At 54.0% G+C, this 25332-nt stretch overlaps 1 protein-coding gene across 7 annotated transcripts in view; it reads left to right on the forward strand.

Moving 5' to 3' along the window:
* C2CD2 (C2 calcium dependent domain containing 2) overlaps positions 1–25332 on the forward strand; it is a 51671-nt gene that overhangs the window by 20655 nt on the left and 5684 nt on the right. For 2 of the 7 annotated variants that reach the window (XM_036351404.1, XM_036351407.1), the window contains 12 exons: positions 33–152; positions 5944–6048; positions 9485–9607; positions 10305–10428; positions 11825–12062; positions 13523–13587; positions 15186–15310; positions 15735–15909; positions 16655–16768; positions 19555–19682; positions 21922–22240; positions 22759–23153. In XM_036351404.1, the coding sequence (XP_036207297.1) occupies positions 33–152; positions 5944–6048; positions 9485–9607; positions 10305–10428; positions 11825–12062; positions 13523–13587; positions 15186–15310; positions 15735–15909; positions 16655–16768; positions 19555–19682; positions 21922–22240; positions 22759–23138 (2016 nt within the window). In that variant the 3' untranslated portion in view covers positions 23139–23153. Of the gene's footprint in view, positions 1–32; positions 153–1472; positions 1501–5943; positions 6049–9484; positions 9608–10304; positions 10429–11824; positions 12063–13522; positions 13588–15185; positions 15311–15734; positions 15910–16654; positions 16769–19554; positions 19683–21921; positions 22241–22758; positions 23154–24580; positions 24618–25332 lie in introns of those variants that run through there. The other 5 variants (XM_036351405.1, XM_036351410.1, XM_036351411.1 and 2 more) reach the window with 5 other exon arrangements.

The raw sequence follows: 25332 nt of genomic DNA on the forward strand, positions 1-25332 counted from the left end.
GTCACATTACAGTTGTCTTGTCCCTCCTCCAGGTGGTGTCTTGTCGCGTGGTGGGCAAGGCCATCCAGTTCCTGGTCCGTTCGGGGCCAGCCTCGCCCGAGGACACGGGGCGCCAGGAGTACAGTGTGCGGCTCGCCCCGCTGCATTTACAGGTGAGGTTGGGTGGGTTGTGCGAGTCATGGGAAACAGTTCTCATAAGCCTGTAGGCCAGTGTGGGGAGTCACAGGGCCGTGCACACCCATGTTTTTATTAGTTGTCCTTCATTTCATAATTTCCCAACAATAACCTTCCATATTGTGTCTGTAGGAAATAAAAAGTGCTTGTGATGTGTAAATTATATATGCACACTTACATATATACTTGCTTGTACTGTACATATGTGTGTATATATATATATACACACACACACATATACATACACACACACACGTATATATATATAATGAATTTAGAGGTTTCCCATCTATCAGAAATGGGAGGGATGGTATCTTTCAAGGACTTGAACAGTCAGGGTGCTGCCGACAGGTAGGATCAGGTAGATGGCAGGTGAGTGAGGTGAGCGGGTCTGTCTCAGATCAGTGCTGGACCTCCGAAGTCTACTGCAGCTTGGAACACTGCTTAGGGCAGCGGTTCTCAACCTGTGGGTCACGACCCTTTCACAGGGGTTGCCTAAGACCATCGGAAAACACATATATAATTACATACTTTTTTTGTGATTAATCACTATGCTTTCATTATGTTTAATTGGTAACAATGAAATTGGGGGTCACCACAACATGAGGAGCTATGTTAAAGGGTCGCGGCATTAGGAAGGTTGAGAACCACTGGCTTAGGGGCTGGACTGGGACATTCCTCTTCTTCCTTTTGAAAAAGTCTGCTTCAAAAGGCCCCTTTTTTAATGTTAAACTAGAGGCCCAGTGCACGGATTCATGCACCGGTGGGGTCCCTCCGCCTGGCCTGCACTCTCGTAATCTGGGACCCCTTGGGGGATGTCAGAGAGCTGGTTTCAGCCCGATCCCCACAGGCCAGGCTGAGGGACCCCACCAGTGCACGAATCCGTGCACCAGGTCTCTAGTATGCATATAAGATCTTCGGTTAATCTTTCCCCACTCTTCCCCCTCCCCCCTTCCCTCTGAGATTCATCAGCCTGTTCCATGTTTCCATGCGGTTTCCGCTCCTGCGTTGAGCGTCTGCCCCCTGGTAGTTAGTGCGCATCATAGCTACTGGCTGGTCGCTTAGGTTTTTATATATATAGATGAGTATCACCATTATTTCTAAGGTAATAGACCTTATTATAATAATTATAATAGGAGCAACTAAGATGGCGGCATAGGTAAACACCGGGAAATTATTGCCTCACACAACAATTGAAAATTACCCCAAAGGACTGAGCAAACATCATCCAGAACAACAGGAAGGCTGGCTGAGTGTAAAGTCCACAACTAGAAGGAAAGAAAAGCACGCTGAGAGCCAGAGGTGCTGCGGAGGTGAAGTGCAGAGGTACGGCGGGGCGCGCGCGCGCGCGAGGAAAGGGGGTGGCGCCTGAGGACGCGGCTGTCTTTTTGAATCACAAACTCCCGACGGCTCTGAACTCCGGTTCCGGGAAGTCTCTGGGGACCCAGGTCTCACACGGGGAGAAGCTGGTCTGTCCGGCAGCGAGCGAACTTGAGGGCGGCTTTCCCTCAGAGGTGCTTGCAGCCGTTACCGGAACACTGAGACGCGCGACTACGGGCGGAGAGGAGAATCGGCCATGGCCGCTTTCTCCGCCCTCTGACTCCCTGAGACCCCGCCCCACCCAGGCTGCGGCAGAGGCTTTTGCATGTGAATGTACCTAACTGCAGCCGAACCAGGCAGACCTGGAACTTCCAAGAGAAGGCCCAAGGCCCCGCAGCGGCTTGCATTGCTTCACAGCTGAGCCTCTTCGTGGCTCCTGCTGTGTGGCCTCAGGCAGAGGCTGAATTAGCACCTCCTTAGATCCAGGAGCCACTGTACCCAGTGGTCAGAGGGGGTCCATCCAGACTGCAACTCCTCAGATCCATAAGGGACGCACTCAGGGAGCAGACTCAGTGAGCACCAAAGCCCCACTGAAGCAAGTCTTGCCCCAGAAGGGTGTCTTCAGCACAGAAGTTCTCCCACTTTAGACACAGCTGATTCTCACAGCCAATTGGCCTGGAGGTCAATTCCTCCCAGTGATTCTACAACAACCAAGGCACCAAGAGTGCACCAAGAGTGTCCACCCCAGGTAACTGGGGAGGCTGAGCTACTGAGCCCTACAGGACACCTGGCGCACAGGGCCACTCTATCAACACAGGGAAGCTGCCAAAACGCGGAGACAAAGAAACAGGTCACAAATGGCAGAAATGGAGGAAAGCAAACGATTGGATATAGAGTTTAAGGCCACGGTTATAAGGTTTTTCAAGAATTTTATGGAAACTGCCGATAAATTTAATGAATCCCTCAATAAGTATAGGGAGACCATGGAGGACATGAAAAAGGACCAACTAGAAATTAAGCATACACTGACTGAAATAAAGAATAATTTACAGAGATCCAGCAGCAGAAAAGAGGATCCCAAGAATCAAGTCAAAGATTTGAAATACAAAGAAACAAAAAATACCCAACCGAAAAAGAAAAAAGAAAAGAGATTCCAAAAATATGAAGATAGTGTAAGGAACCTCTGGGACAACTTCAAGCGTACCAACATCAGAATTATAGGGGTACCAGAAGGAGAGAGAGGGCAAGATATTGAAAACCTTTTTGAAGAAATAATGACAGAAAACTTCCCCTACCTGGTGAAAGAAATGGACTTACAAGTCCAGGAAGCGCAGAGAACCCCAAACAAAAGGAATCCAAGGAGGACCACACCAAGACACATCATAATTAAAATGCCAAGAGCAAAAGATAAAGAGAGAATCTTAAAAGCAGCAAGAGAAAGACAGTCAGTTACCTACAAGGGAGTACCCATACGACTGTCAGCTGATTTCTCAACAGAAACCATGCAGGCCAGAAGAGACTGGCAAGAAATATTCAAAGTGATGAATAGCAAGAACCTGCAACCAAGATTACTTTATCCAGCAAAGCTATCATTCAGAATAGAAGGTCAAATAAAGAGCTTCACGGATAAGAAAAAGCTAAAGGAGTTCATCACCACCAAACCAGCATTATATGAAATGCTGAAAGGTATTCTTTAAGAAGAGGAAGAAGAAAAAGGAACTCTTACCATTTGCCACAGCATGGATGGAACTTGAGAGCGGATAAATACCACAGGATCTCACTCATTTGTGGAATATAATGAACAACATAAGCTGATGAACAAGGACTGATCCAGAGACGGAGAGGCATTGATTGGACTGTCGGGACTTGGAGGGAAGGTAGGGGAGGGTGGGGGTAAGGGGGAAAGATCAACCAAAGGACTTATATGCAAGCATATAGGCCTAACCAATGGACATGGACAACGGGGGGGTGAGGGCATGAGCGGGGGTGGGGGGGGTGGGGGGTAGAGGGTAACGTGGGGACAAGGACACATATGTAATATCTTAATCAATAAAAAATATATTAAAAAAAATAATTATAATAGACATATATAACTGTTTTATGATTTATACATAATTATATATAACAATTATATAGAGAGACATATGTAACAATTATAATAGACCTAGTGACATGTCTGGATAGCTGAACTGTTACATAGCTGCGTCTCTGGCATTCAGCAGAAGTTCACTGTCGTTCCTGTTAGTGGTGTATAAAAGTTATAAATTTCTGGGTCTGTTTTAGGGGTCACTGCTGATTCAATCCTGTGTTTCCTCTCCTGTCCTGGTGGCTGATTGATAATTTGCAGGGGGTGGGGGCTGAACCTAGTCATACAGGATTCTCAACCACAGGGGAGATGATGCTCCATAAACTTTTCATGCAAAGACATGGTTTTATGTCAGCAGGGAGAACAAGATTTTCTGGGCACTGAAATGGCTTTTTTCCTGAAATCTAGCCCCTCCTCCCCCACAATGACACCCCCCTTTTCGAGTTGGAGAGGTGAAGTGTTGGCCTCATGGACTTGTCAGATGTGAATGCCTCCTGCTGCCCCCAGTTTTTTGGGCAACGTGCTAGAAAAGAACCTCAAAGCGTGGGACACGTTCACACGACATCTGACACACATTTCAGGACTGAGTCCAGCAAGGACCCCAAACACGAATGGAGCACATGTAGTCTCTAAGACGGGCTTCAGGTGTCATTTGAGCAGCAAGTGACACAATTGTATCTTTGATCTCTTAGCACAGTTTCAAAGCAGCCCATGGATTAGCTGCACGCAGAGGCAGCTGCTAGGGACCGTCAATTATTAATGCTCAGGCAGCAGGCCTCCCGCTCCTCCCTTATTCCTCAGATGAAAGGCGCATAAAGGGACCAGCAGTCGGGCATGCTGCCGCCCCCTACCCCGCCTGGGGGGGGTGACACGGGGACCCATGTCAATGAAATGAAAGTGCACTCGTTCTAGAGTTACAAGGGAGGGCATCATTTCTCCGACCCTTTTGCTCGCGTGAGGTGAGAGTCCTGAGTATTCAGAAATACGGGCTGAGGCCATCCTTTCTTTCCCGTTGGTAGGTGGTGGGGAGAAGGATGGAGACGCGAAGAGATGACATTTTTGTGTCTGGCTGAAAAATGAAGGCCGGTGTATTAGTTTGCTACGGCTGCAGAAACAAATGACCACCAACTTAGCTTAAAACAGCACAAGTGTATCCTGTTACCATTCTGGGGGGTCTGACGTCCCACACAGGCTGAAATCTAGGTGTTGGCGGGCTGCCTTCCTTTCTGCAAGTTCCTGGGGAGAATCTGTTTCCTGCTCACTCGGGCAGAATCCAGCTCCTATCGGTGGTAGGACTGAGGCCCGGGCTCCCTGCTGGCTGGCAGCCGAGGGCAGTGCCCAGCTTCTAGGGGCAGCCTCATCCCTGGGCTCCTGGCAGCACCCTCCACCCTCAAGTCACATCTCTGGGGTCCTCTCTGCTTTCCTCTTCCCTTGTTATGGTTCCTCTGGGCTCACCACGATAACCGAGGCTCACCTCCACACCTGCAGGCTCTCACCCTAATCCAGTGGTCGGCAAACTGCGGCTCACGAGCCACATGCGGCTCTTTGGCCCCTTGAGTGTGGCTCTTCCGACACAAAATACCGACTTCTGCGCATGGGCCACGAAGTTGCAATCGCACTGTACGTGGGCGCCCGCACGTGGCATTTTGTGGAAGAGCCACACTCAAGGGGCCAAAGAGCCACATGGGACTCGCCAGCTGCAGTTTGCCGACCACTGCTCTAATTGCATCCGCAAAGTCCCGTTTGCCGTGTAAGGTCACATTCACAGGTGCCAAGGCTTGGAGTGCGGACATCTTTGGGGGTCATTTTTCTGCCACGATGGGGAGGGTTGAATGGGACATTGTCGGAGACCAGGGTCCAGTTAGAGGTTCTGTGGTGGCCCAGGCAGGAGGCAGGTGACGGGGACCCAGTGTGCTCCGTACACAGCCCTCAGCGGACGTGTGAGCGTGGGGCTGGCCAGGCATCCTGGTTCCTCACTTGCACCCCCCTTACATCTCGGTGAACTCCGCCGAGGGAGACGCAGAGCACCGAGAATTTAAAGTGGACTGCGGAGTCAGTGACATCGGGCCTTCAGCCACCAGCCCTGGGGTCCCTTGCTGAGTGGCAGGTGGAGGCACAGGACAGTGCTGGTGGGGGTGGGACAAGGTCCCTGTAGTGAAGGGGCCGGTCACAGGGAGTGTGGGACCCTCTTCTCCATCTGTAAGTGCGCAGGGTGGCCCAGGAGGCTAAGCACTTACCCAGGAAGTCGGTGAACACACACACACACACACACACACACACACACACACACACACACAGGTGTGCGTGGGGCCTCTGGTGGAGACAGCAACTCTCCAATAACCATTGTTTTTTTCCTCCTAAAGCTGGAGCTCCGCATGAAGGAGGAGAGAGAGGACATTCCGATCCGGTGGTCCTTCCTCAGCCAGCCGGAGATGGCCATTACCATCCAGCCCCGAGCCCCGGGGGAGGTCAGTCCGTACATCCCTATGATGCCTCCAGCGGTGTATTGGGAACGTGTGTGCGTTGTGATGGATTTGATGCCCCCTCTCACCCCAGGCTCTGGGCTGTGCCTGGAATCCCCTGGCAGCTGTCAAGAACCCGGAAGCCTGCCTGCCACCCCATGTGGGTGCCATGGGGCGGAGGAGTCCCTGTGTGGACGTCAGGGGGCTGGGGAGTTTTTAGGTGCGCATGTGCGTCTGCGGTTGCAAACTGTTGAAGGAATGACGTTCTATCACACCTGATGGTCAGATTCGCTCTCCTGTCTAGAAACGGCTTTACTTACAGCACGGGCTGAGCCCAGCCAGCTCCGAGGTCATGACCTTCTTCCTCTCCACGGTTTTTGTAAAGACGCACCCCAAATCTGGAGGCAGCCTCCTCCTGCTCCCCGGGGTCTTGGCTGTTTGGAGAAGTGAATTCGGGCGTGGGAGTGGGCATGCTAGTCAGTTGGCGTCGCCGTGTCCAGTTGCTGAAACGATGATGCAAAATCATTTACCCCAAAGGCTTAGGTTACTAGGTTCTTCCTTTGCAGCGGCTTTTGCAGGGTTTCCTTGTGGTTTAACCCTATCTCTGACTCTTGTTCACCAGCTGACATATGTGACTTTAATAGTTGGTCTATAATAGTCACTGTCCTGCCTTAATCTAGATATGGACAGTTGCTTTTTAAAAAACACTGGCGAGTGTGAATGGTAGTTCTTTCGGCTTGCACGCATCCGAGTGGCATTTGTGCCGGCTGCTTCGTGACAGGAGGGGCGCGTGCTCAGTGTCTCCCTTCGGGCCTCTTTCTCCTTCTTTCCATATTCGTGCCTCCTCCTCCCACACGACATCCTTTGTTCTGTGACTTGCTCCCCTGGCACCGCTGCCGACCTCACACCTGCCAACGTTCAGGGCGCCCGCTGTCCCTCGTCCCAGAGTGCATCCCCCTGAGGGATCCCCAGTTCACGTTCAACAATGACTTGATTTTTTTCCTTCCGTGTGGTTATCATACCCATTTCATGTCTCGTGAGCTGCATTTGTGGCTGTTCGGATGCAGTATTAGGGTTTGTCCCCCATCTTTGTTCATTTATTTATTTTTTAATGTGAAAAATATTAACATGCCTTTAAAGCAGTGGTTCTCAACCTTCCTAATGCCGCGACCCTTGAATACAGTTCCTCATGTGGTGGTGACCCCCAACCATAAAATTATTTTCGTTGCTACTTCATAACTGTAATGTTGCTACTGTTATGAATTGTCATGTAAATATCTGATATGCAGGATGTATTTTCATTGTTACAAATTGAACATAAAGCATAGTGATTAATCACAAAAACAAGATGTAATTATATATGTGTTTTCCGATGGTCTTAGGTGACCCTGTGAAAGGGTCGTTCGACCTCCAAGGGAGTCTCGACCCACAGGTTGAGAACCGCTGTTTTATAGTCAAAGTTACATGAAACATTATACTCGGAAGTCTATCCCCCTTCCTCTCCCTTCTGCCACCATTCTTCTGCGTGCGGCAACACGTTTCTGTGGTTTTTATCTTTTCTGCCTTTCTTTTTGCAAAAATGATCTTATTCCTCCTTTCTCACCCAAATGGTGGGATTCTGTACGTGCTGTTTATACCCTGCCCCACGCCCTGGGCATTTCCCTGACCCCCACGTGCTGCTCATATCTGTGGGCAGTGTGGCTTCGCAGTGAGGCAGTTCCGTGGAGCAGCCAGCCCCCCGCCGCTGGGTCCTGCTGGGCCCCGATGGAGGAGGTGGCGTGTGGGCAGGGGGTGGCGTGGAAGGAAGGTCAGCTGCTCTGGGGTCTAAGATGTAATGGACTCTGACATGCGTGCACCCCAGACTCATCTTTCTCCCTTGGTTTCCTCCTCTATAAAGTGTGGAGAAATTGTGGGGGTTAAAGGATAAAAGTAGACAGCCCTCGACGGTTTGGCTCAGTGGATAGAGCACCGGCGTGCAGACTGAAGGATCCTGGGTTCGATTTCGGTCAAGGGCACATGTCCAGGTTGTGGGCTCGATTCCCAGTAGGGGCGTGCAGGAGGCAGCTGAGCAAGGATTCCCTCTCGTCTTTGATGTTTCTATCTCTCTCTCCCTCTCCTTTTTTCTCTGAAATCAATAAAAACATATTTATTTTTTAAAAAAAGATAAAAGTAGACAAGAAAATGAGGTCCATCCACATAATGGAATGTCATTCAGGCATAAACGAGAGTGAGGTTGTGATACCTGCTGGAACTTGCATGACCCTGAGCACGTCATGTTCAGTGAAAGAAGCCAGACATACGAGGCCACTGCTGTGGGATTCCACGTTCCTCCCCATCACCTCGCTATGCCGTGTCCAGGACAGGCAAGCCCATAGCGACGGGAAGCAGAGCAGCGGTTGGCAGGTCCTATTGGGGGAGGGGGATGAGGGGTGTCTGCCTGTGGGTAAGGGGTTTACTTTGGGGGGCCGGGATGGAAATATTCTGGAACAAGATAGAGGTGATGGTTGTCGAACACTTCGAATGCACTAAATGCCACTGAAATGCGTCCTGTGAAGCGGTTACTTTTATGTGACACAGAATCACACAGTGTGGGCTTTTCTGTGTGTGGCTTCTTTCACTCGACACGGTGTCTGTGAGGTTCGTCCGTGTTGTGGGTGGCTCCGTGGTGTTTGTGCTCCTTGTCCCGTGGCACGCACTGTGTGGCTGCCCCACAGTTTATGGGTCCATTTAGCCGTTGTTGGGCACCTAGGTAGTTTCCAGTTTGGGGCTCTGATGAATAGGGGTGCTGTGAACATTCTAGAATGCATGGGCACAGTTCAGCTGGGCGTTAACTACTGTAGCTTTGTTCTTCTTCTAAAAGCTTGTCTGCGTTCTTCTCAGGCCTTTCCGTTTACTTGAATACTTTCTAACTTCAAAAATATATCCAGTGTTGTGCAGAAAAGGAAACCGCATGTCTGTATGTTTGGGGAAAATGGCTGACAGGATATACACAGGAATACTAACATTTCTATGGTGCACAATGGCTTTTTTTTTTTTTTTTAAACCATTTTACCAGTTTGGCTCAGGGGTTGGAGCATTCGCCCGTGGACTGAAGGGTCATGGGTTTGATTCCTGGTCAAGGACATGTGCCTTGGTTGCTGAATGCAGCCCTGGTAGGGGAGCGTGTGGGAGACAATCTGTGTGTCTCTTGTTGATGTTTCTTTCTCCCCGTCTTCCCTTCATTCCACTCTCTCTGGAAATCAATGGAAAAAATATCCTCAGGTGAGGATTAAAATAAAATAAAATAAAATGGTGACTTACTTCCGAGATCAGTGAGAAGGACCCTCTCCCCCAGGTCTCTCATGGGTCCTGATCTGACCTCCTGGATCCAGGTTCGTTCACCCGTCCTTCCGCATGCGTGCGTGGTTATGAAGTGATTGGGTGACTCCCTCCTCTCTCGCAGGACCGGGCGGTGGAGGTGAAGGCAATATGTGAAACTCTCAAGGACATCCTGAAGTACCTGGTTAGCTCCGCCTCCCCGTCGGTGGTTCTGAGCACCAGGCCCGTGGACGTGCGGGAAGTCCAGGTGAGCCTGCTCACGGTGTGGGGGCCTCGAGGCCCCGTAGGACCATGGTCCGCTGCCCGGAGCACCTGTGTGTGTTTCCGATGTTCCTCCACCCCGCGCGGTGGAGCCCGATTGCGCCAGTGCTTGCCGGCCAGTAATGACCACGTTCTGCGGGAGGTTCCAGTTCAGGGCACGGGGTTCCAAAGCTCCAGGGGGGCCAGGGGGGCGGAAGGAAGAGGGCCACTCAGCATAGTCCCACCCTAACTAGGCTTGACCCTCCGCCTTCTAGGAGCCCAAGCTTGACTTTTTACTGTCCACTCAGAGCCTGAGGCCTTGGACGGCATCCTTCGAGAATTGAGGTTCCTGGGAAAACCAGTTAGCACTGGACAGACCCACTGCCTCGCCCAGGCTGGGGGCAGTCCGGTGACCTGCAGCCTGGAGAAGGCGTCCACTGTCTCTCAGGCACCTGGCCTGGGTCAGGCATGGACCCGCATGGTGGCTCCAGTCTCCGCCCACAGTACGGTTCTGGGGAGCCCTCCCTGGCTGAATGCATTGCTGCTGCTGCTGGGGTTCAGAAGGCTCCCCAGCAGGGAAATGGTTCTGGCCGCTGGTACCCGACCTTCCCATCAGAGGGGAAACTGCCACAGACCCCGGTTCAGGCTCCGCTGCCGCCTCTGTCCTCTGCCTCCCACGGCCACTGCTCCTTCTCTTCCTGCAGACTCTCCAGCGCACCTCGCCGGTCCCGCAGGAACCCTGCCCTCCCAAACCTCCACGGGCCCATGACCTCAAGCTGCTGGTGAAGAGCATCCGGGCCTCGCTGCTCAGCCATCCTGGTGCTCCAGGTGGGTGCCGTGGTGCCCGGCTCGGGTGTAGGCAGGTGCCTGGCCGCTGCAGAAGCCACCGTCCCACAGCACGAGCCGAGTGGAGGGGTGACCTGGGGCTTCTCGGTGGCTCCCGCCAGGTGGGTCTGCAGTGTGATTCTGCCGAGCGAAGAAGATCCCCTGGAAGCCGTAATAATAATGCGAGCCCATTGGAATACAACCTGGGTTTTCCATGCGTGAAGGAAGGAAGGAACACAACTGTAGCTTTGCCCTTTCCCTTGAGTCTGGAAGGCACATTTACTTTTCTTTCCCCCCCACTATTGAAGCTGAAAATGCATGCCAAGCATCCCTGACCAGTCTGCTTTCCTGGGGGGAGGGACCACAGGGGCAGTTTATGCGCCTCAGAAGGGCTTTGGCTCAGCGGGGACCTTTGGTGCAGAGAGGCTGCTGTCTGGGTGGAGACAAGAGTGACCCCCGAAGGAATGACTTCCAGGTGGTTCTGAATCGCTGCTGAGACCCCAAGTGCGTAGTAGCCGGGACAGGACACGGCTCTCCCCTGCGATTCAGTTTGGCTGAGAATAGGAGTGACTTCTTTCTATGGTCGGAGGATGTTGGGGTTACTTCTCTTTGTCTGCGAGGAGTTTCTCTCAGTTCCAAGTGCAGACGGGCCACATTTCACAACCAGGACTCTGCAGAGCTGGTTGTAGTGATGGCTTTGGTAAAAGCACCCTCATGCTGCTCTCTGGGGCCCCAGGCTTGGCGACTAAGAGGGGACTTCCTGGGCCCAGTTGGCCAGGGCTGGGGTCCCTTCGGGGCCTGAGTCTCCCCTGGGCGGTGATTGTGAAGGTTGACTAGGAAGAGGCTGTGTGTGGAGCAGCTGACAGCGCCAGGCGCGTGGAGACGGGCCGGTAGAGCCCGGCGGTGGTTGGTCACACGGTGTATTCAGACTCGTTGCCAGCGGCGGGCAGTGCCCCGGAGCAGAATGAGCTGCTGGGTAGTGGAGTCCCATTACCTGGAAAAACACCCAGAAAAGGTTTGAAGGGAGTTGTCAGGTATGAACACCACACCCAGGGTAAGTAGTCCCCAGATGTAGCCAAGTGGTGAGTCTTGTCCAGCAGTGGGGACCACCTCTCTGTTGTATTCAGGTTGTCCCCTACCTCGAGGCTGTGCCTGCAGCCAGAACCGAGGGGTGAGCAGGCACTTGGGGTCAGTCCGGGCTCTGCATATCCAGTGGGGGTATAAAACCTTTAACCCCAAATGAAGTGGGGTGCTTTGAGAGTTTATAAATGACAAATGAAAGAAAGTGGGTGAGCCAAGACCTTAGGCATTTTACTTAGCCTTTCTTTGAATGCAGAAGTGTCTCAAAGCTGTGAAGAAGCAAAAGTAAAAGGCAGTGCCTGCCTTTGTGTGATTACAGGCCCCGCTAACCTCCGCTGCCAAGTTCAGCTGAACGATCCCGTTCAGAAGCTCTCCAGCGTCCTCCCGAAAAACACTACTGACCTCACCTGGGAAGAAGAGTTCACCTTGTGCGTGCAGCGGTTCCCGCGGGCCTGGGTTTCCATGGTGACACCTACTCGAGACTGCCAACCCCTGAGATCATTTCATAGCACACAAAAATTACTTCTCATTTGTAAAAAGCATATGAAGCATCTGAGGTAGCTTTAAGTCAGACATAAATTTCTTTTGGAAGGCAAATCTATTTATGCCCCAGCGATATCTAGTGACATTTAATACCCATTCCTAATGCTAAAAATCTTCATTAGAACAAGATTTATGGGCACTTCTTCAAAAAGATTTTTTAGAGAAAATCACTGAAAGTGATAAAAACCAGAAGCAGTCCCAGTAACGTCGAGGGAGAGAGCCCACTGTTTGCGCTAGAAGCACTGGTTAGCGCAGTTAGATAAGATAAGGGAACGATATACACGTACCGACAAGAAAGAGGCAGAGCTAATCATTCCCTGGAGATGATAGCATTGCATGATATGACTGCTCAGGAAAAGCAATTAAGACCACCAGAAATAATAATGGACATAAGATAGAAATAATGATGTAAAATTAATATTTCAGGAAAGTGGCTGACTACAAAAATATAGAAATCGATCACTTTCTGATGCTTAATAGACAAGTTACAAAAAGTAATAGGAGAACATAGTCCATGTCTCATATAAAGAGCTCTTGTAAACCATTGAGGAAAAGATGACTCCCTTTTGGAAAAGTGGGCAGAGTTTTCAAACTAGAAAAGCAAAGGCGAGAACTATAGACTGAAAAGACGTTCTGCCTCAGCCATAGTGAGAGTGACGAAAAGAGATTGTTTCCCACCTGCCAGGTGGCTAAGTACTGAGAGCGAGGGTGGCCAGTGGAGTGTAAATTGGAATCGCCATTCTGGAGGTCAGCAGTTTGTAAAAACTAAAGAAAAGCTCTTCAATGCACGGACCTCTTGGCTGGCAGTTACAGTTTTTCTAAGTCGTGCTGAGATGCGTGTCTGAAGGTGATTGGCCAACAGGGTTATAATTATGAGATCTTAAAGCAACCACCTCATTACTAAATGTTGGTTATTAAGGAATTAGCTAAGTAAAATCTCATAAGGCCAAACAGTGGAACAGACACTCATTAAACATGTTGTTGCTCTGTAGTTATTGACGTGGAAAGGTGTCTATGGTATCCTCGGTGGAAAAAAAACAAAACAGGTTACAAAGAAGCAGTGAGGTATATTATGTTCTGTATTTTGTGTTTAGACAATTATATCGCTACCCTTCGGGTGTGGTCACTCATGGCCACGTGGGGCTCTTTAAATTTCAGGTAATTAAAATTAAATCCAGTTCCTCGGTGTGCACTGGCCACATTTCAAGTTTTCTAAAGCCATATGTGGCCACCATATTTGCAGGCACCTGTATGAAAGGGTATGTCCGTCATCAGAATGCCGGATGACTCTAGGAGACTAGGCACTAAGTCCGAAGAGCAGCCCTTTCTGGATAGTGAGGTTGCAGATAATCTTCATATTTCTGGTTATGTGTCTTGCAGTTTTTAAAATATTGATGATGACTAGTCCTTCCTATAGTCAGAAAAAAGTACTATTTCAAACAATAAGGACTCACAGCTTTTTTTCTCTGCACAGTGAGTTGAACGCCAAGTCGAAGGAGTTGCACCTGCAGATTTTGGAGGATGGGCAGTCCTCAGAAGGTGGGTGGCGAGCAGGTGGACGGAGGCCCTGCCCTCGTCATCCAGTGCCCTGACCAGGGCTGTGGGAAGCTGGGGAGGGTGGGAGACCCAGAGGAGGCCTGCCCCTCCCCATACCATCTGGGTCTCCCCAGGGAACGTTTGGTTGAAAGTCCATTCAGTTATTAATAAGGTACATTTTGGGAAAGAGTATATTCAAATAGTTTTTTTGGTTTGTCTTTTTTTTGTTTAACAAATATCTTAAGGCTTTTATTTAACAATTCTTGGTTTAGAGAAGCAGTCCTCAACCCTCTTAGCGTCAACAGACCTTAAAAAATTTTTTGTAAATTATGATGAAATACATGTTGCAGAATTTATCATCTTAATCATGTTTTAGTGCACAGCTCAGCGGCATTAAGCGCATTCACATTGTTGTGCAACCATCACCACCATCCATCTCAGAACTCTTTTCATCTTGCAAAACTGAAACTCAGTCCCCATTGAACACTGACTCCCCTCCCCCTCCCCAGCCCCTGGCATCGCCATCCTGTCTGTCTCTATGGATTTCCACCGGCTTTTCCTTGGAGAATGAGCCGTAGCAGCTCAAATTGAACACATGCTTTAGATGCAGGAAAGCAACAATTAGAGGTAAAAAAAAAACAGCACCCATATCACCAAAGTGAATGTGGGCCTGTTATAGTTCAGTAGTGTCAATATTGATTAGATTTTTAAAAATCCCCATAAACATACCAAAATCGGGAGGGCGGAGGGGCTTACCTGTCTTAACCAGCTGAGCATCCAAGCCCTTTGCTTATCTGCTGACATCACCAAGACCCAGGGAAAGCCGTCCTGCCCGTGAGCAGGAACTCAGGCGGCTGCTTGACCTGCAGTCCTGAGATGATGGGGCTTCCCCGGGGTCAGAGCTGACCCTACCAGAGCCGGGGGCGCCCACTCAGGGCCATTGTTTATCCAGGGGCCCCACTCCTCTTGGCTCCGTTGGAATTCCATCCCAGTGCAGCCGGATGGGGGACTGAAATTTCAAGCTCAAAACAAACACACACAAAAACACAACAAAGAACAACCATAGAGCCTTGACTCAGACTCACATATGTCCACTTTGCCCCGTTTCCTTTGGTATTTGTGTCCACACGCGGTCACTCTTGCTTGTGCGCGTGCTCTCTCTCTGACATGCACACACACACTCGAGGGTAAACGTGGGGACCATCTGAGGGCAATTCTATGCATCATGGTCCCTGCACCCCTCAGTTCCTTAGGGTGTGTTTCACATAGGGCTGTTCTCACACGGCCCTGGGACAGCTACCCGTTTCCTGAATGGACGGTGAACAGTTCTGGAATCCACCGCCAGGTTCTCATTCTTACCAGTTGACCCGCAGCTCGTCTTCCCGGCAGCTGTTTCCCGCCGCAGCGCAGGTGCGGACGCTGCCGGAAGCGTCACATCCCTTAGCCTCCTCTGTCCTTTCTGGACCCTGACATTTGTCACATGTTGTCAAGCGAGCAGGGTGGTGATCAGGAGCCGGCCTGCTTGTAGCAGCTCACCCCGGCCGTGTTGCTGTCCTGGAAACATCCGCAGCGCTCGCTCACTGCCGTGTCCTGTCTTCTAGCTCTGCTGGCGACGACGACCATCCCTTTAGATCTGTTCAAGAAGCAGCCTTCCGGGCCCCAGAGCTTTCTGCTGACCCACGGGCCCGCGGGGGACGGCGCGGCCCTGGGCTCGGTCACCGCGGAGGTACGTGGCCAGGTTCCCACTTCGGAGGAGGAGCACCTTCGTTTTTGTCCGTCAGAGCCTGGCCCTGGCTTGACCCTGAAACGAAGCTCATCCGAGAAGTCTCTGGGCTTGACCGGGAGCCTTCCTGCCCCTGAGCTGGCCGAGTGGTCCGCTCTGTGAAATACCCCCCGAGGCCGTTTCACGAGGGCCTGACCCGGAACGGGCTGTCGGATTGTCTGTCCCTCGGCCTCTGTCCCCATCGTGGGTGCTGCCTGGCTGGGTGGGAGCACGGGACTCACCGGCTGTCAGTCCCCGGGGACCTGCGTTCATTCTAATACTAACGTCACTCATTCTGACACTAACTGAGCGACCGGGTGCCGGGGTCAGCGGGCCGTGCGGGTGTCCTGGCACTGACCGCACGACCCACCAGCGGCCTTCTCCGCAGTTCTGTTACGTGGAACCCGCAGAGGCGAAATCCTGGCACACCCCTCCGCCCGTTCCTGCGGCCAAGATAGAGAAAGACCGCACGGTGATGCCCTGCGGGACTGTGGTCACCACCGTCACCGCCGTGAAAACCAAGCCTCGCTTCGACGCCGGGAGGGCGTCCCCGCTGAGCTCGGGTGAGAGGGTGGAACGGTCTCTCTGAGTCCCGGGAGGGCAGTGCCCGCCCCCGCGTGGTTATTAAGAAAATCCGTGGCACAGGGATCGTGGCGATGGGCAAGACTTCTGTGTAGCTTTTTCTTTCTTTTTTTTCTTAGAAAATTATCTTCCTACTTTGTCAAATGAATGACAACCTTGTAGTCTATTCCGAAGCTAAGATTGAGACTCTGGATGAAAGAGCCAGTTAACATAATAACTCTGTTACGGTCACGGGGGCACCACGCTCTCTGGAACGCTGGGTGCACGTGGTCAGTGTGCAGTTTCTTACGTTAAGGTTGTGGGTTAGAAGGCTTGATGGGCAGTCGTTTCGGATGCAGCGGAATTCCGCACCTGTCCCCACAGCCACGGCCTGGGAGACACTTGTATGATTATTATTTATTTTAATTTATACGGTGTTTCTGCTTATACTGAGGTACCATCTTCCCAGCGCAGACTGCTTTGGATTCTGTTCTCAAATGCAAAACAGAACGTGAAACTCTCCCTCAGTGAAAGCATTTCTGAAATTTTATTTAAACCTGAGCTTCCAGCACCCCTTTTTGGTAACCCCACCCCCCAAAAAAGAGAAAAGAATAAGAGATTGTTAAGCAGTCTTGAGGTTTGGCCGTGCCTTCGCCAACGACATGAGAACGAGTTGACATGAGGTGTGATCTCACGTCCCGGTAATGGCTGTAGGAGCCGTGTGGTAACCAGCGTTTGTCCCTGCAGAGTCTCCGCTGCGGACGCCCGTCAAGGTGCGGGTGATCGAGAAGGACATCTCCGTCCAAGCCGTCTCCTGCCACAGCCCTCCCGTCAGCAAAACCCTGTCTTCTTCAGACACAGGTAACACCTGTGGCCTCCCTCTGCCCCTCTGGCTCCTCCCTCTGCACCTCTGGCTCCTCCCTCTGCCCTTCTGGCTCCTCCCTCTGCCCCTCTGGCTCCTCCCTCTGCCCTTCTGGCTCCTCCCTCTGCACCTCTGGCTCCTCCCTCTGCCCTTCTGGCTCCTCCCTCTGCCCCTCTGGCTCCTCCCTCTGCCCCCCTGGGCTCCTCCCTCTGCCCCTCTGGCTCCTCCCTCTGTCCCTCTGGCTCCTCCCTCTGCCCTTCTGGCTCCTCCCTCTGCCCCCCTGGGCTCCTCCCTCTGCCCCTCTGGCTCCTCCCTCTGTCCCTCTGGCTCCTCCCTCTGCCCCTCTGGGCTCCTCCCTCTGCCCCTCTGGCTCCTCCCTCTGTCCCTCTGGCTCCTCCCTCTGCCCTTCTGGCTCCTCCCTCTGCCCCTCTTGCTCCTCCCTCTGCTCCTCTGGCTCCTCCCTCTGCCCCCCTGGGCTCCTCCCTCTGCCCCTCTGGCTCCTCCCTCTGTCCCTCTGGCTCCTCCCTCTGCCCTTCTGGCTCCTCCCTCTGCCCCTCTGGCTCCTCCCTCTGCCCCCCTGGGCTCCTCCCTCTGCCCCTCTGGCTCCTCCCTCTGTCCCTCTGGCTCCTCCCTCTGCCCTTCTGGCTCCTCCCTCTGCCCCTCTTGCTCCTCCCTCTGCCCCTCTGGGCTCCTCCCTCTGCCCCTCTGGCTCCTCCCTCAGCCCCTCTGGGCTCCTCCCTCTGCCCCTCTGGCTCCTCCCTCTGCCCCTCTGGGCTCCTCCCTCTGCCCCTCTGGGCCCTCCCTCTGCCCCTCTGGGCTCCTCCCTCTGCCCCTCTGGGCTCCTCCCTCTGCCCCTCTGGCTCCTCCCTCTGCTCCTCTGGCTCCTCCCTCACCCCTCTGGCTCCTCCCTCTGCCCCTCTGGCTCCTCCCTCTGCCCCTCTGGCTCCTCCCTCACCCCTCTGGCTCCTCCCTCATCCCTCTGGCTCCTCCCTCAGCCTTGCCCCTGATGAGAGGAGTATTCGTTTGGGGAGCTTGGGGAAGTTCTTTTGAGTAATAAGTTAAGAACTGGGAAAAGAGGGAAATCGAAGACCAGGAAGGGTGAGCACCCTGCTGTAGTTAAGGAGACGCTGTAACAAAATGAACGTAGAACCCAGCTCCGGCCTCACTTTATAAAATTCCTGAACATTCTTTTTTCTCTGGTTCAACATACGAGCTATGTGACTGTCGTGAAGTCAGTAGGACTCGCGACGTAACCGTAAAGCCAACCTCGGTTTGGCCTCCAGCTGTCCCACGAACCTGTTGGGCAGGAGTCGTCTTCCCCCAGCAGCCTGGCTGCCAGTTTCCCATTTTTAGGGCCACTTTCATAATGACCTTGAAGAGGCGTGTGACTGTCTCTAAATCACAGCACCACCTAAATGTGGAGTTAAACGTTACGCCCTTGGCTCGTGGGGCCTGCGGGCGGAGGAGGGGCAGTGGGCAGCTGTCTTCGGGCTCCGCTCCCCATTCCTGAGCCTGTTTCTGATCTTGCCAAGCTCAGGGGTGGGGCAAGGAGGAGCAGGTGGGCTTGGGGGAGCGGTGGGTCTCCCTGGACGGGTGCTGTCTTAGAAGGCTCTGTACCCTCTCAGCCGGGGCGAGTCGAAAACGGTCTCCGTCCCTGTGGGAGTTTTCGTGATTCCCGGGACGCAGCCCTGAGGGTCCCCCAGCCCCACTCCCATCCTGTCCCTTGGAGTCACTGGGAGTCACGGCACCGCTCTCTCCGGAAGCCCCTCCCAGCCCCTTCTCCTGGCCCTCCTGGCCCCTCACCATGGGGCATGGCCAGGCAGTTCTGCTGTGCTCGTCCTGTCACCACAGCCTTTGAAATGGAGCACCTGTCGCCTGCAGGCCACGGCCGAAACTGAGATGAGAAAACTTGCTTTTACATCAGGAACGGGGAACCTTTCTTCTGCCAAGGGCCATTGGATGTTTGTAATATCATTCGTGTAATTAACTCAGCCCTCCGGCCTTGGAGGGCCAGACCGAGTGATTTTGCAGGCGGCCCTCGGGCCCAGAAGTCCCCACCCCTGTTTCACATCCTGCTCCTGTGACATTTTGTCATTTTAATCTTTTAGCAGAACAGGGGCTGGGCATCCCGCTCTGCCCCTGACCTGGCTGCTGGCAATCTCCCCGTTTCTCAGTCGAGGGTTTAGTACCCACTCCAGGGCCTGGGGGACATTCGAATGAAATACCGTGCACTGAGCCCGTGCCGGCGCCTGGCATCTGGAATGTCCCTAGAGGCTGCCCGTGTGTGGCACTGACCATGGGAAGGGGCTGCTAGTGTGCCCTGGCCCCTCAGCCTGACACTAGCCTGTGGTCACCAGTCTCGCCAGAGATGGGGAGTGACCGCACTGCCCCTCAAAGGTCCAGGCCCCCAAAAGATTAGAGGTCTTTTCAGTGGTTCTCAACCTTCTGGCCCTTTCAATACAGTTCCTCATGTTGTGACCCAACCATAGAATTATTTTCGTGGCTACTTCATAACTGTGATGTTGCTGCTGTTATGAATCGTCATGTAAATATCTGATAGGCAGGATGGCCTTGGGCGACCCCTGTGAAAGGGTCGTTCGACGGCCAGAGGGGTCGCAACCCACAGGTTGAGAACCGCTGGTCTACCTGCTCTCATGTCTTCCATCACCTCGATCGCAGAGCAGCTCGCACACAAATGCACCCGTGGACCCTTCCGTGAGTGTCACTCAGAGTCAGGGGCCCTCTGAGGGGCCACAGAGGCGTCACCGCTGCCCTCCCCCCGCAGAACTGCTGGTGTTGAACGGCTCGGATCCCGTGGCCGAGGTCGCCATCCGGCAGCTCAGCGAGTCTTCGAAGCTGAAGCTGAAGTCGCCGCGGAAGAGGAGCACCATCATCATATCAGGGATCTCCAAGGTGCGCCCGCGGGGCTGGCGTTGTCCTGGCGTCCTGGCGTTGTCCTGGCGTTGTCCTGGCGATGTCCTGGCGTTGTCCTGGCGTTGTCCTGGCGTTGTCCTGGCGTTGTCCTGGCGTTGTCCTGGCGTTGTCCGGGCGTTGTCCTGGCGTTGTCCTGGTGTTGTCCGCTGTCCCTCCCTAGCGGGAGCTGGCCGAGCCCCTGATCCATGTTTACAAATGTCCGTGTTTACAAATGTCAGGCTGGGCCCCTCGCCCTGCACGGGGGCGGCTCTGGCATGTCATTCTCGCAGCTCCCCCTGTTGATGAAGGAAACCTGGCCGTTTCCGACCGGGGTGCTGTGGCTGGTGAGAGGTCGGTGAATCATTTGAAGAAAAGTTATTGAAAGAGAAAGGCCGGCGTGAGGTCAGGATCCCCCTGGGGACGGCACCTCCACCCTCATCCCCGCTGGGCTATGGGGAGCTCTCACTTTCCACGTTACACATTTCCAAACCACGTCAACGTTTCGCAATGAGTGTTGCGCCTTTTGCGCTCAGAGGCGTGGAGCTTGTTTTTAAACATGTTCCGATCCCCTTCTTTCTGCTGCCCTGTGACAACATGTCCCGAGCCGATGGTGGGCGCCAGGCAGGCCAGGCTGCTGGAGAGGCCAGCACCCCCCCCACCCCCGCCCCCCCCCGCCCCCCACCCCCCGCAAGGGGCCACGCAGCGGTCCTGATGCTTTTCTAACATTTCAGAATGGACAAGGGGAATGTGAGCAATGGAGGAGGGAGAGCTGGGAGATGCGATGGTGGGAGGGACCAGGGAGGAGGAATTGTTGAACCCTGAGGGCAAGGTGATTCTTTGAGGGCACCCGAGGGTGGGACAGGAGGCCCTGCACTCTCAGCTACGAGGAGAAAGACCAGAATGGGTCACGGGAGGTGCCAGAGGTGAATCACCATTAAACTCAGGGCCTGGGTGGCCGGTGCCCAAGGCCCAGCAGGCACAGCTGGCTGGAGGCCTCAGCAGCATCACCCAAGAGCAGGTCAGGCCTCTCTGGTTTCCTGCGTGCACTTCCAGCAACAGCCAGCAGGCGGCGATGGCGTCTCTGGAAGCTCCCTGACCCCAGGGTGGTTTTTGTTTTGTTTTGTTTTGTTGAAGTTAGGGGTACATGTGAATGAAATAAGGATGAGACTTTGATCATCTCCCCTAAGGCTTTATTTTAGATTATTAGGAACTCATGGATCTTAACATTTGACACAGTTATTATTTGCTCACATTGTCTGACCGCGAGTCAGTGGGCACTTCCGCAAGCCAGCACTTGAACCAGAAAATGCAGTTGGTCATTGTCACCGAGCAGACGCGCCTGTGCACCTGCTCCCCAATCAGAACCACAGACCAGCCCCACGGAGCCCCATGTCCCCCCATAGTCACTTCCCACCCTCGAAAGAGACACGTTCCGGACTCCCAGCCCAGGTTAGTGTAGCACCTACACAGGCTTTACACACGTGTAATTTTTAGGGTACACGGTGCATAGCAATTCGTTTCTACGTTCAGGAAACCTAAAAGTGCTGTAGGAACAAAGATTCAAAGACGGACTGAATCTGGGGCTCCGGGGTCACCCTGTGACCTCCCCGAGACTCACAAGGACAAGCTCTCTCTTCCACCTCACCTCCGGGTTCCCATGGGCGCCTAGCCGGCCCATCTGCTGGGGCAGGGATGTCACCTCCCCCCGACCCCTTCCAAGTTCCCAACTCGGGCTGTGCCCCTTTGCAGTGATGAGTTTCGGCCCCCCGACATGCAGCTGCCCATATATATATATATGTGTATATATATACACACACACACATACATACACACACACATATACATACATATATTTGTAATATTCAGTTCTTTTTCTATTTAATTTTTAAAAATTCTCACTTAGGACATGCTTAGAGAGAGGGGGAGAGAGAGAGAGAGAGAGAGAGAGAGAGAGAGAGAGAGAGAGAGAGAGAGAGAGAGGCATTGGTCGGTTGCCTTGTGTGTGCTCCCTGACGGGATTAAACCCACAACCCAGGTATGTGCCCTGACTGGGAATCGAACCAGCAACCTTCCGGTGCATGGGGACGACAGCCACTCTGGCCGGCACAGCCGCCATGCTAAAGGAGCTGCCTCCGGGGGTCGGGCCTCTGACACTTTGAAATTAGTCAGGCTGTTTGGACTAATTTCCGCGTGTCCTTTAACCTTCCCTCGCACTGACTTTCTCTCTCTCCCCGGACAGACCTCTCTGTCTCAGGACAATGACGCTGCCCTGATGCTGGACTATGCGGCCTCCATGGACAGCAACTGCCAGGAGGGCACCCCGTCCCAGCCGGAGGCGGCCTCGGCCTCTGCCCCGCCCGAAGAGGAGGAGGAGGCGGCCTCAGCCCAGGCCTTGCCGGCCCCGGAGCCCCAGGACTGCGAGCTGGCCTCCTGGGACTCGGAGAAGGAGTCGCAGGCCGAGGTGTGGGACGGCCAAGCCCCGCTGGACCCCGAGGGGGATGAGCTGTCGGAGAGCTCCCTGAGTGTCTGGGAGCCGGGGGCCCCCAAAAAGCATAGAGGTATGTGACCCTGCACCCCTGCCACCGACTGCTGATGGCTTTGCCCCTGTGCTCGTTTCCAAGCTTCTGGTTCTCCTTGTCTGCGTTCCTTCCCTTCCCTGCCAGCCATCCCACCCCGGGGCTGAAGGTCTGAACTCACCTGGGCAGGGGGTACAGGGCGGGGCCTCAGAGTCCCTCTGAATGATGGTGGGATTCATGCTCGAAGGGACCCCTCCTCTGTCTGCCCCACCCCCCAGAATAGAAGGAAACCAGGCAGAGACGGGGCTCCCCTAAGTGTGGAGCTCGGCATCTCTGTCATTGGTGCCCCTCAGACGCCCCTCCCACCAAGACCAAACCACACCTCCCGGCGGAACCTAACACCCCGGAGAGAAGCTTCCCAGAAAGGGACCGATCAACCTAGTGCGTGTCCTGTCCGAGGAGGTGATCACTTCATTAGTGACCGCGCCTCCCTTAGCTCTCAGCCAGGGCTCTAATGTGGGAATTTCTCCCGGTGCCGGTGCGGGCACTTCGGACGACAGGGACGGGAGGGCACTTGCAGAGGGAGTGGAGTTTGGGCCTGGGGCCAGTTCCAGATGCGACTTCAGGACGCGCTGAGGCTCAGCTTCCTCCTCGTAACCGGGGATGTGCCCGCCGCTCTGCCCTCCTCCCTCCAAACCCTGCCCGCCAGGCAGGAGGGAGGCCCGGTGAGGAGGACGCACGGGACCTGAGCCGAGCTGGCGTGGCGGGTGTGACTGGGGTAAGTCCTCGGCCCCGAGTGTGTAGATGGCAGGAAATGCCAGGCGGGAGCCTGGTCGGCTGTCCGGCCTCGGCCTCTCTGTCCTGTGGCTCCTGGTGCTCAGACAGGCGGGTGTGCCCGGGACATCAGCCGTGTCAGGGACAGTTTCCACTGTCACCGTGAGAGTGGGTGCTGCTGGCTCAGGGGTGCTCAGCAGCCTGCCGTGCTCAGGACAACCCCAGCCGCACCCGTGGCCCCGGGTCCGGGGTGGGCACCCACGATGGGGCATCTGTGTCCATCCTCACCACCTCCCTCCCATTCGCTTCATGCCTCTGCCGGGAGCCACCCTCTAGCCGGGCCATAGATGGGAGGAGCTGAAAGTTAGGAGAAGAGAGAAAGGAGGCGGTTCCTGGTGTCTAGACCCTGTGATGAAGGTCCGCGGGCCTCCATTCGCCCGCTGCCTGGTCTGGGTGCGTCATCCGTGGACCGAGTCTTGTGACTGGACTGACTTGGGAAGCTGTGGTCTGTGCACTGACCTCTGGGCTGGGTTTGGGACGAGGCAGCGTGGCTGCCGGCCCACAGGGCAGCACCCCTGCTCTGGCCTGGTCTTTGTCCAGGGCCCGGGCAGCCCCAGGAGCTCACCTGGCCTGAGGCAGGCAGGTAGGCGGCCCCTTCCCTCCCTTCATTTCCACCCTCAGAACCCAGACCTCCCACCCCGCCGCCCGGGTCACTCCAAAAGGCCAGCCTCGCTGACCCAGGTCCATTCCCGGACCCTGATCCTCCTTTTCCCCTCCCCCCCCCTTGGGTTTCCATCCCGCTGTGTGTGGCCCTCCCGCTCCTTTCCCGCCACCAGCCAGGTGGCTGACACCCTCCAAAAGGCGCTTTTGGGGACCAAGGTGCCAGGCAGGTGTGGGGCCCCCGCTTCCAGCTCTTGCTCTGAGCGCCACCAAGGTTGGCATTTGGGGCGGCTGCGAGGATGTGGAGCCTGGAGCCCTGCAGACGGGCTTTCAAGGGACAGGGCGAGGATTGAAAGCTGCTCTCGGTCCCAGTGCTCGAAGCGATTGGCACTCGGCCCTCAGAGATGGTGTCAGGCCCTCGATGTTTCCCTGATACGGGGGCCACATCCTTGCTGTTTTCCACCAAAATGTTTTGAAATGGTGATATAGGGAGCGGGCCTAAAGCTTATTGTTTTGGCGTAAGAGCCCGTATCTTCTGGGGTAGCAAGGAGCTCTGTGCTAGGTCTCCGAGCGTGGCTGTGTGTGCAGAATCCTGGGGCCTGCTGTTTGCAAATGTGACGCTGCAGGCAATACAGGAAAGTTACTCCCCCAAGTCGGGCTTATGTTGAGCTCACCCCGTGTTGACGTGGTTGCATGGCAATGGGAATGTACTTCCCACGCCTGACCCGGGCCCTGGCAATGGCCGAGGTGGTCGAGTGTATGTTGCGTGTGTTTTACCGCAGCGAACACAAACGTGTGATAAGCACACAGAGGCTTGCGAGCGCCCTGCCCAGTGACTCGCGTGTGTGTGTCATGTCAGCGCTTCAGCACTCACCGTCTCTCGTTCTCATTTTGCTCTCGCATGCTTGCTACCTCCTCTCCATCTCGTGCTCATTCCCTTTTACTAAGAGGATCGCTGTGCCAACCAGAATTAATTGCCTGCACAGTAAGTTGTCTTTGTCTTATATGTATTTTAAAACGTAGCCTTGCTATGGCTGTAACATAGCAGGGACCCATCCCCGTCCTGTCCGTTCCCCCTACCTTTCTAGTTTTACTTCCCCGGGTGCTAGTTCACCTCCCTGCACGGTTAGTGTAGCGCCTTTGTCTCGGCCAATCTGGGGTGGGGGGGGGGGCATGTCTCTGTTACCTGTTGGGCCCAAACAACCTCGTGCACACAGACTGGCCCCTAACTTCCTCCAGGTCTAAGGAGCGGTCACTGACACCTGGGCAGTGTGGCTCAGTGGTTGAGCGTTGACCCAGGCACCAAGAGGTCATCAGTTCAATTCCCAGTCAGAACACATGCCCAGGTTGCGGCCTCCATCCCCAGCAGGGGGCGTGCAGGAGGCAGCCAATGGATGTTGGTGTATCTCTCTCTTCCTCTCTCTCTCTCTCTCTCTCTCTCTCTCTCAATAAAAAAAAACACACATGATTTTTTTTAAAAAGCAGCCACCGAGACACCCAGACCGTCCGTGGGTCAGCCGGAAGTCCACGCTGCTCTTTGGGCAGCAGACTGCAGTTTGTAAGGTTGCTTTGGTCAGTTTTCCTTCCCGTTAGGGTTTCAGACAAATTCTGCAATGAGCTATTTATGTCTGTTAAACTCTGTGGACACACAGGCATATATTTATTCAAGCTGTAACTTAGAAAAAATGTTAAAATCCCTT

Source organism: Myotis myotis, unplaced genomic scaffold (assembly GCF_014108235.1).
Source record: "Myotis myotis isolate mMyoMyo1 unplaced genomic scaffold, mMyoMyo1.p scaffold_m19_p_2, whole genome shotgun sequence".
Taxonomy (NCBI): domain Eukaryota; kingdom Metazoa; phylum Chordata; class Mammalia; order Chiroptera; family Vespertilionidae; genus Myotis; species Myotis myotis.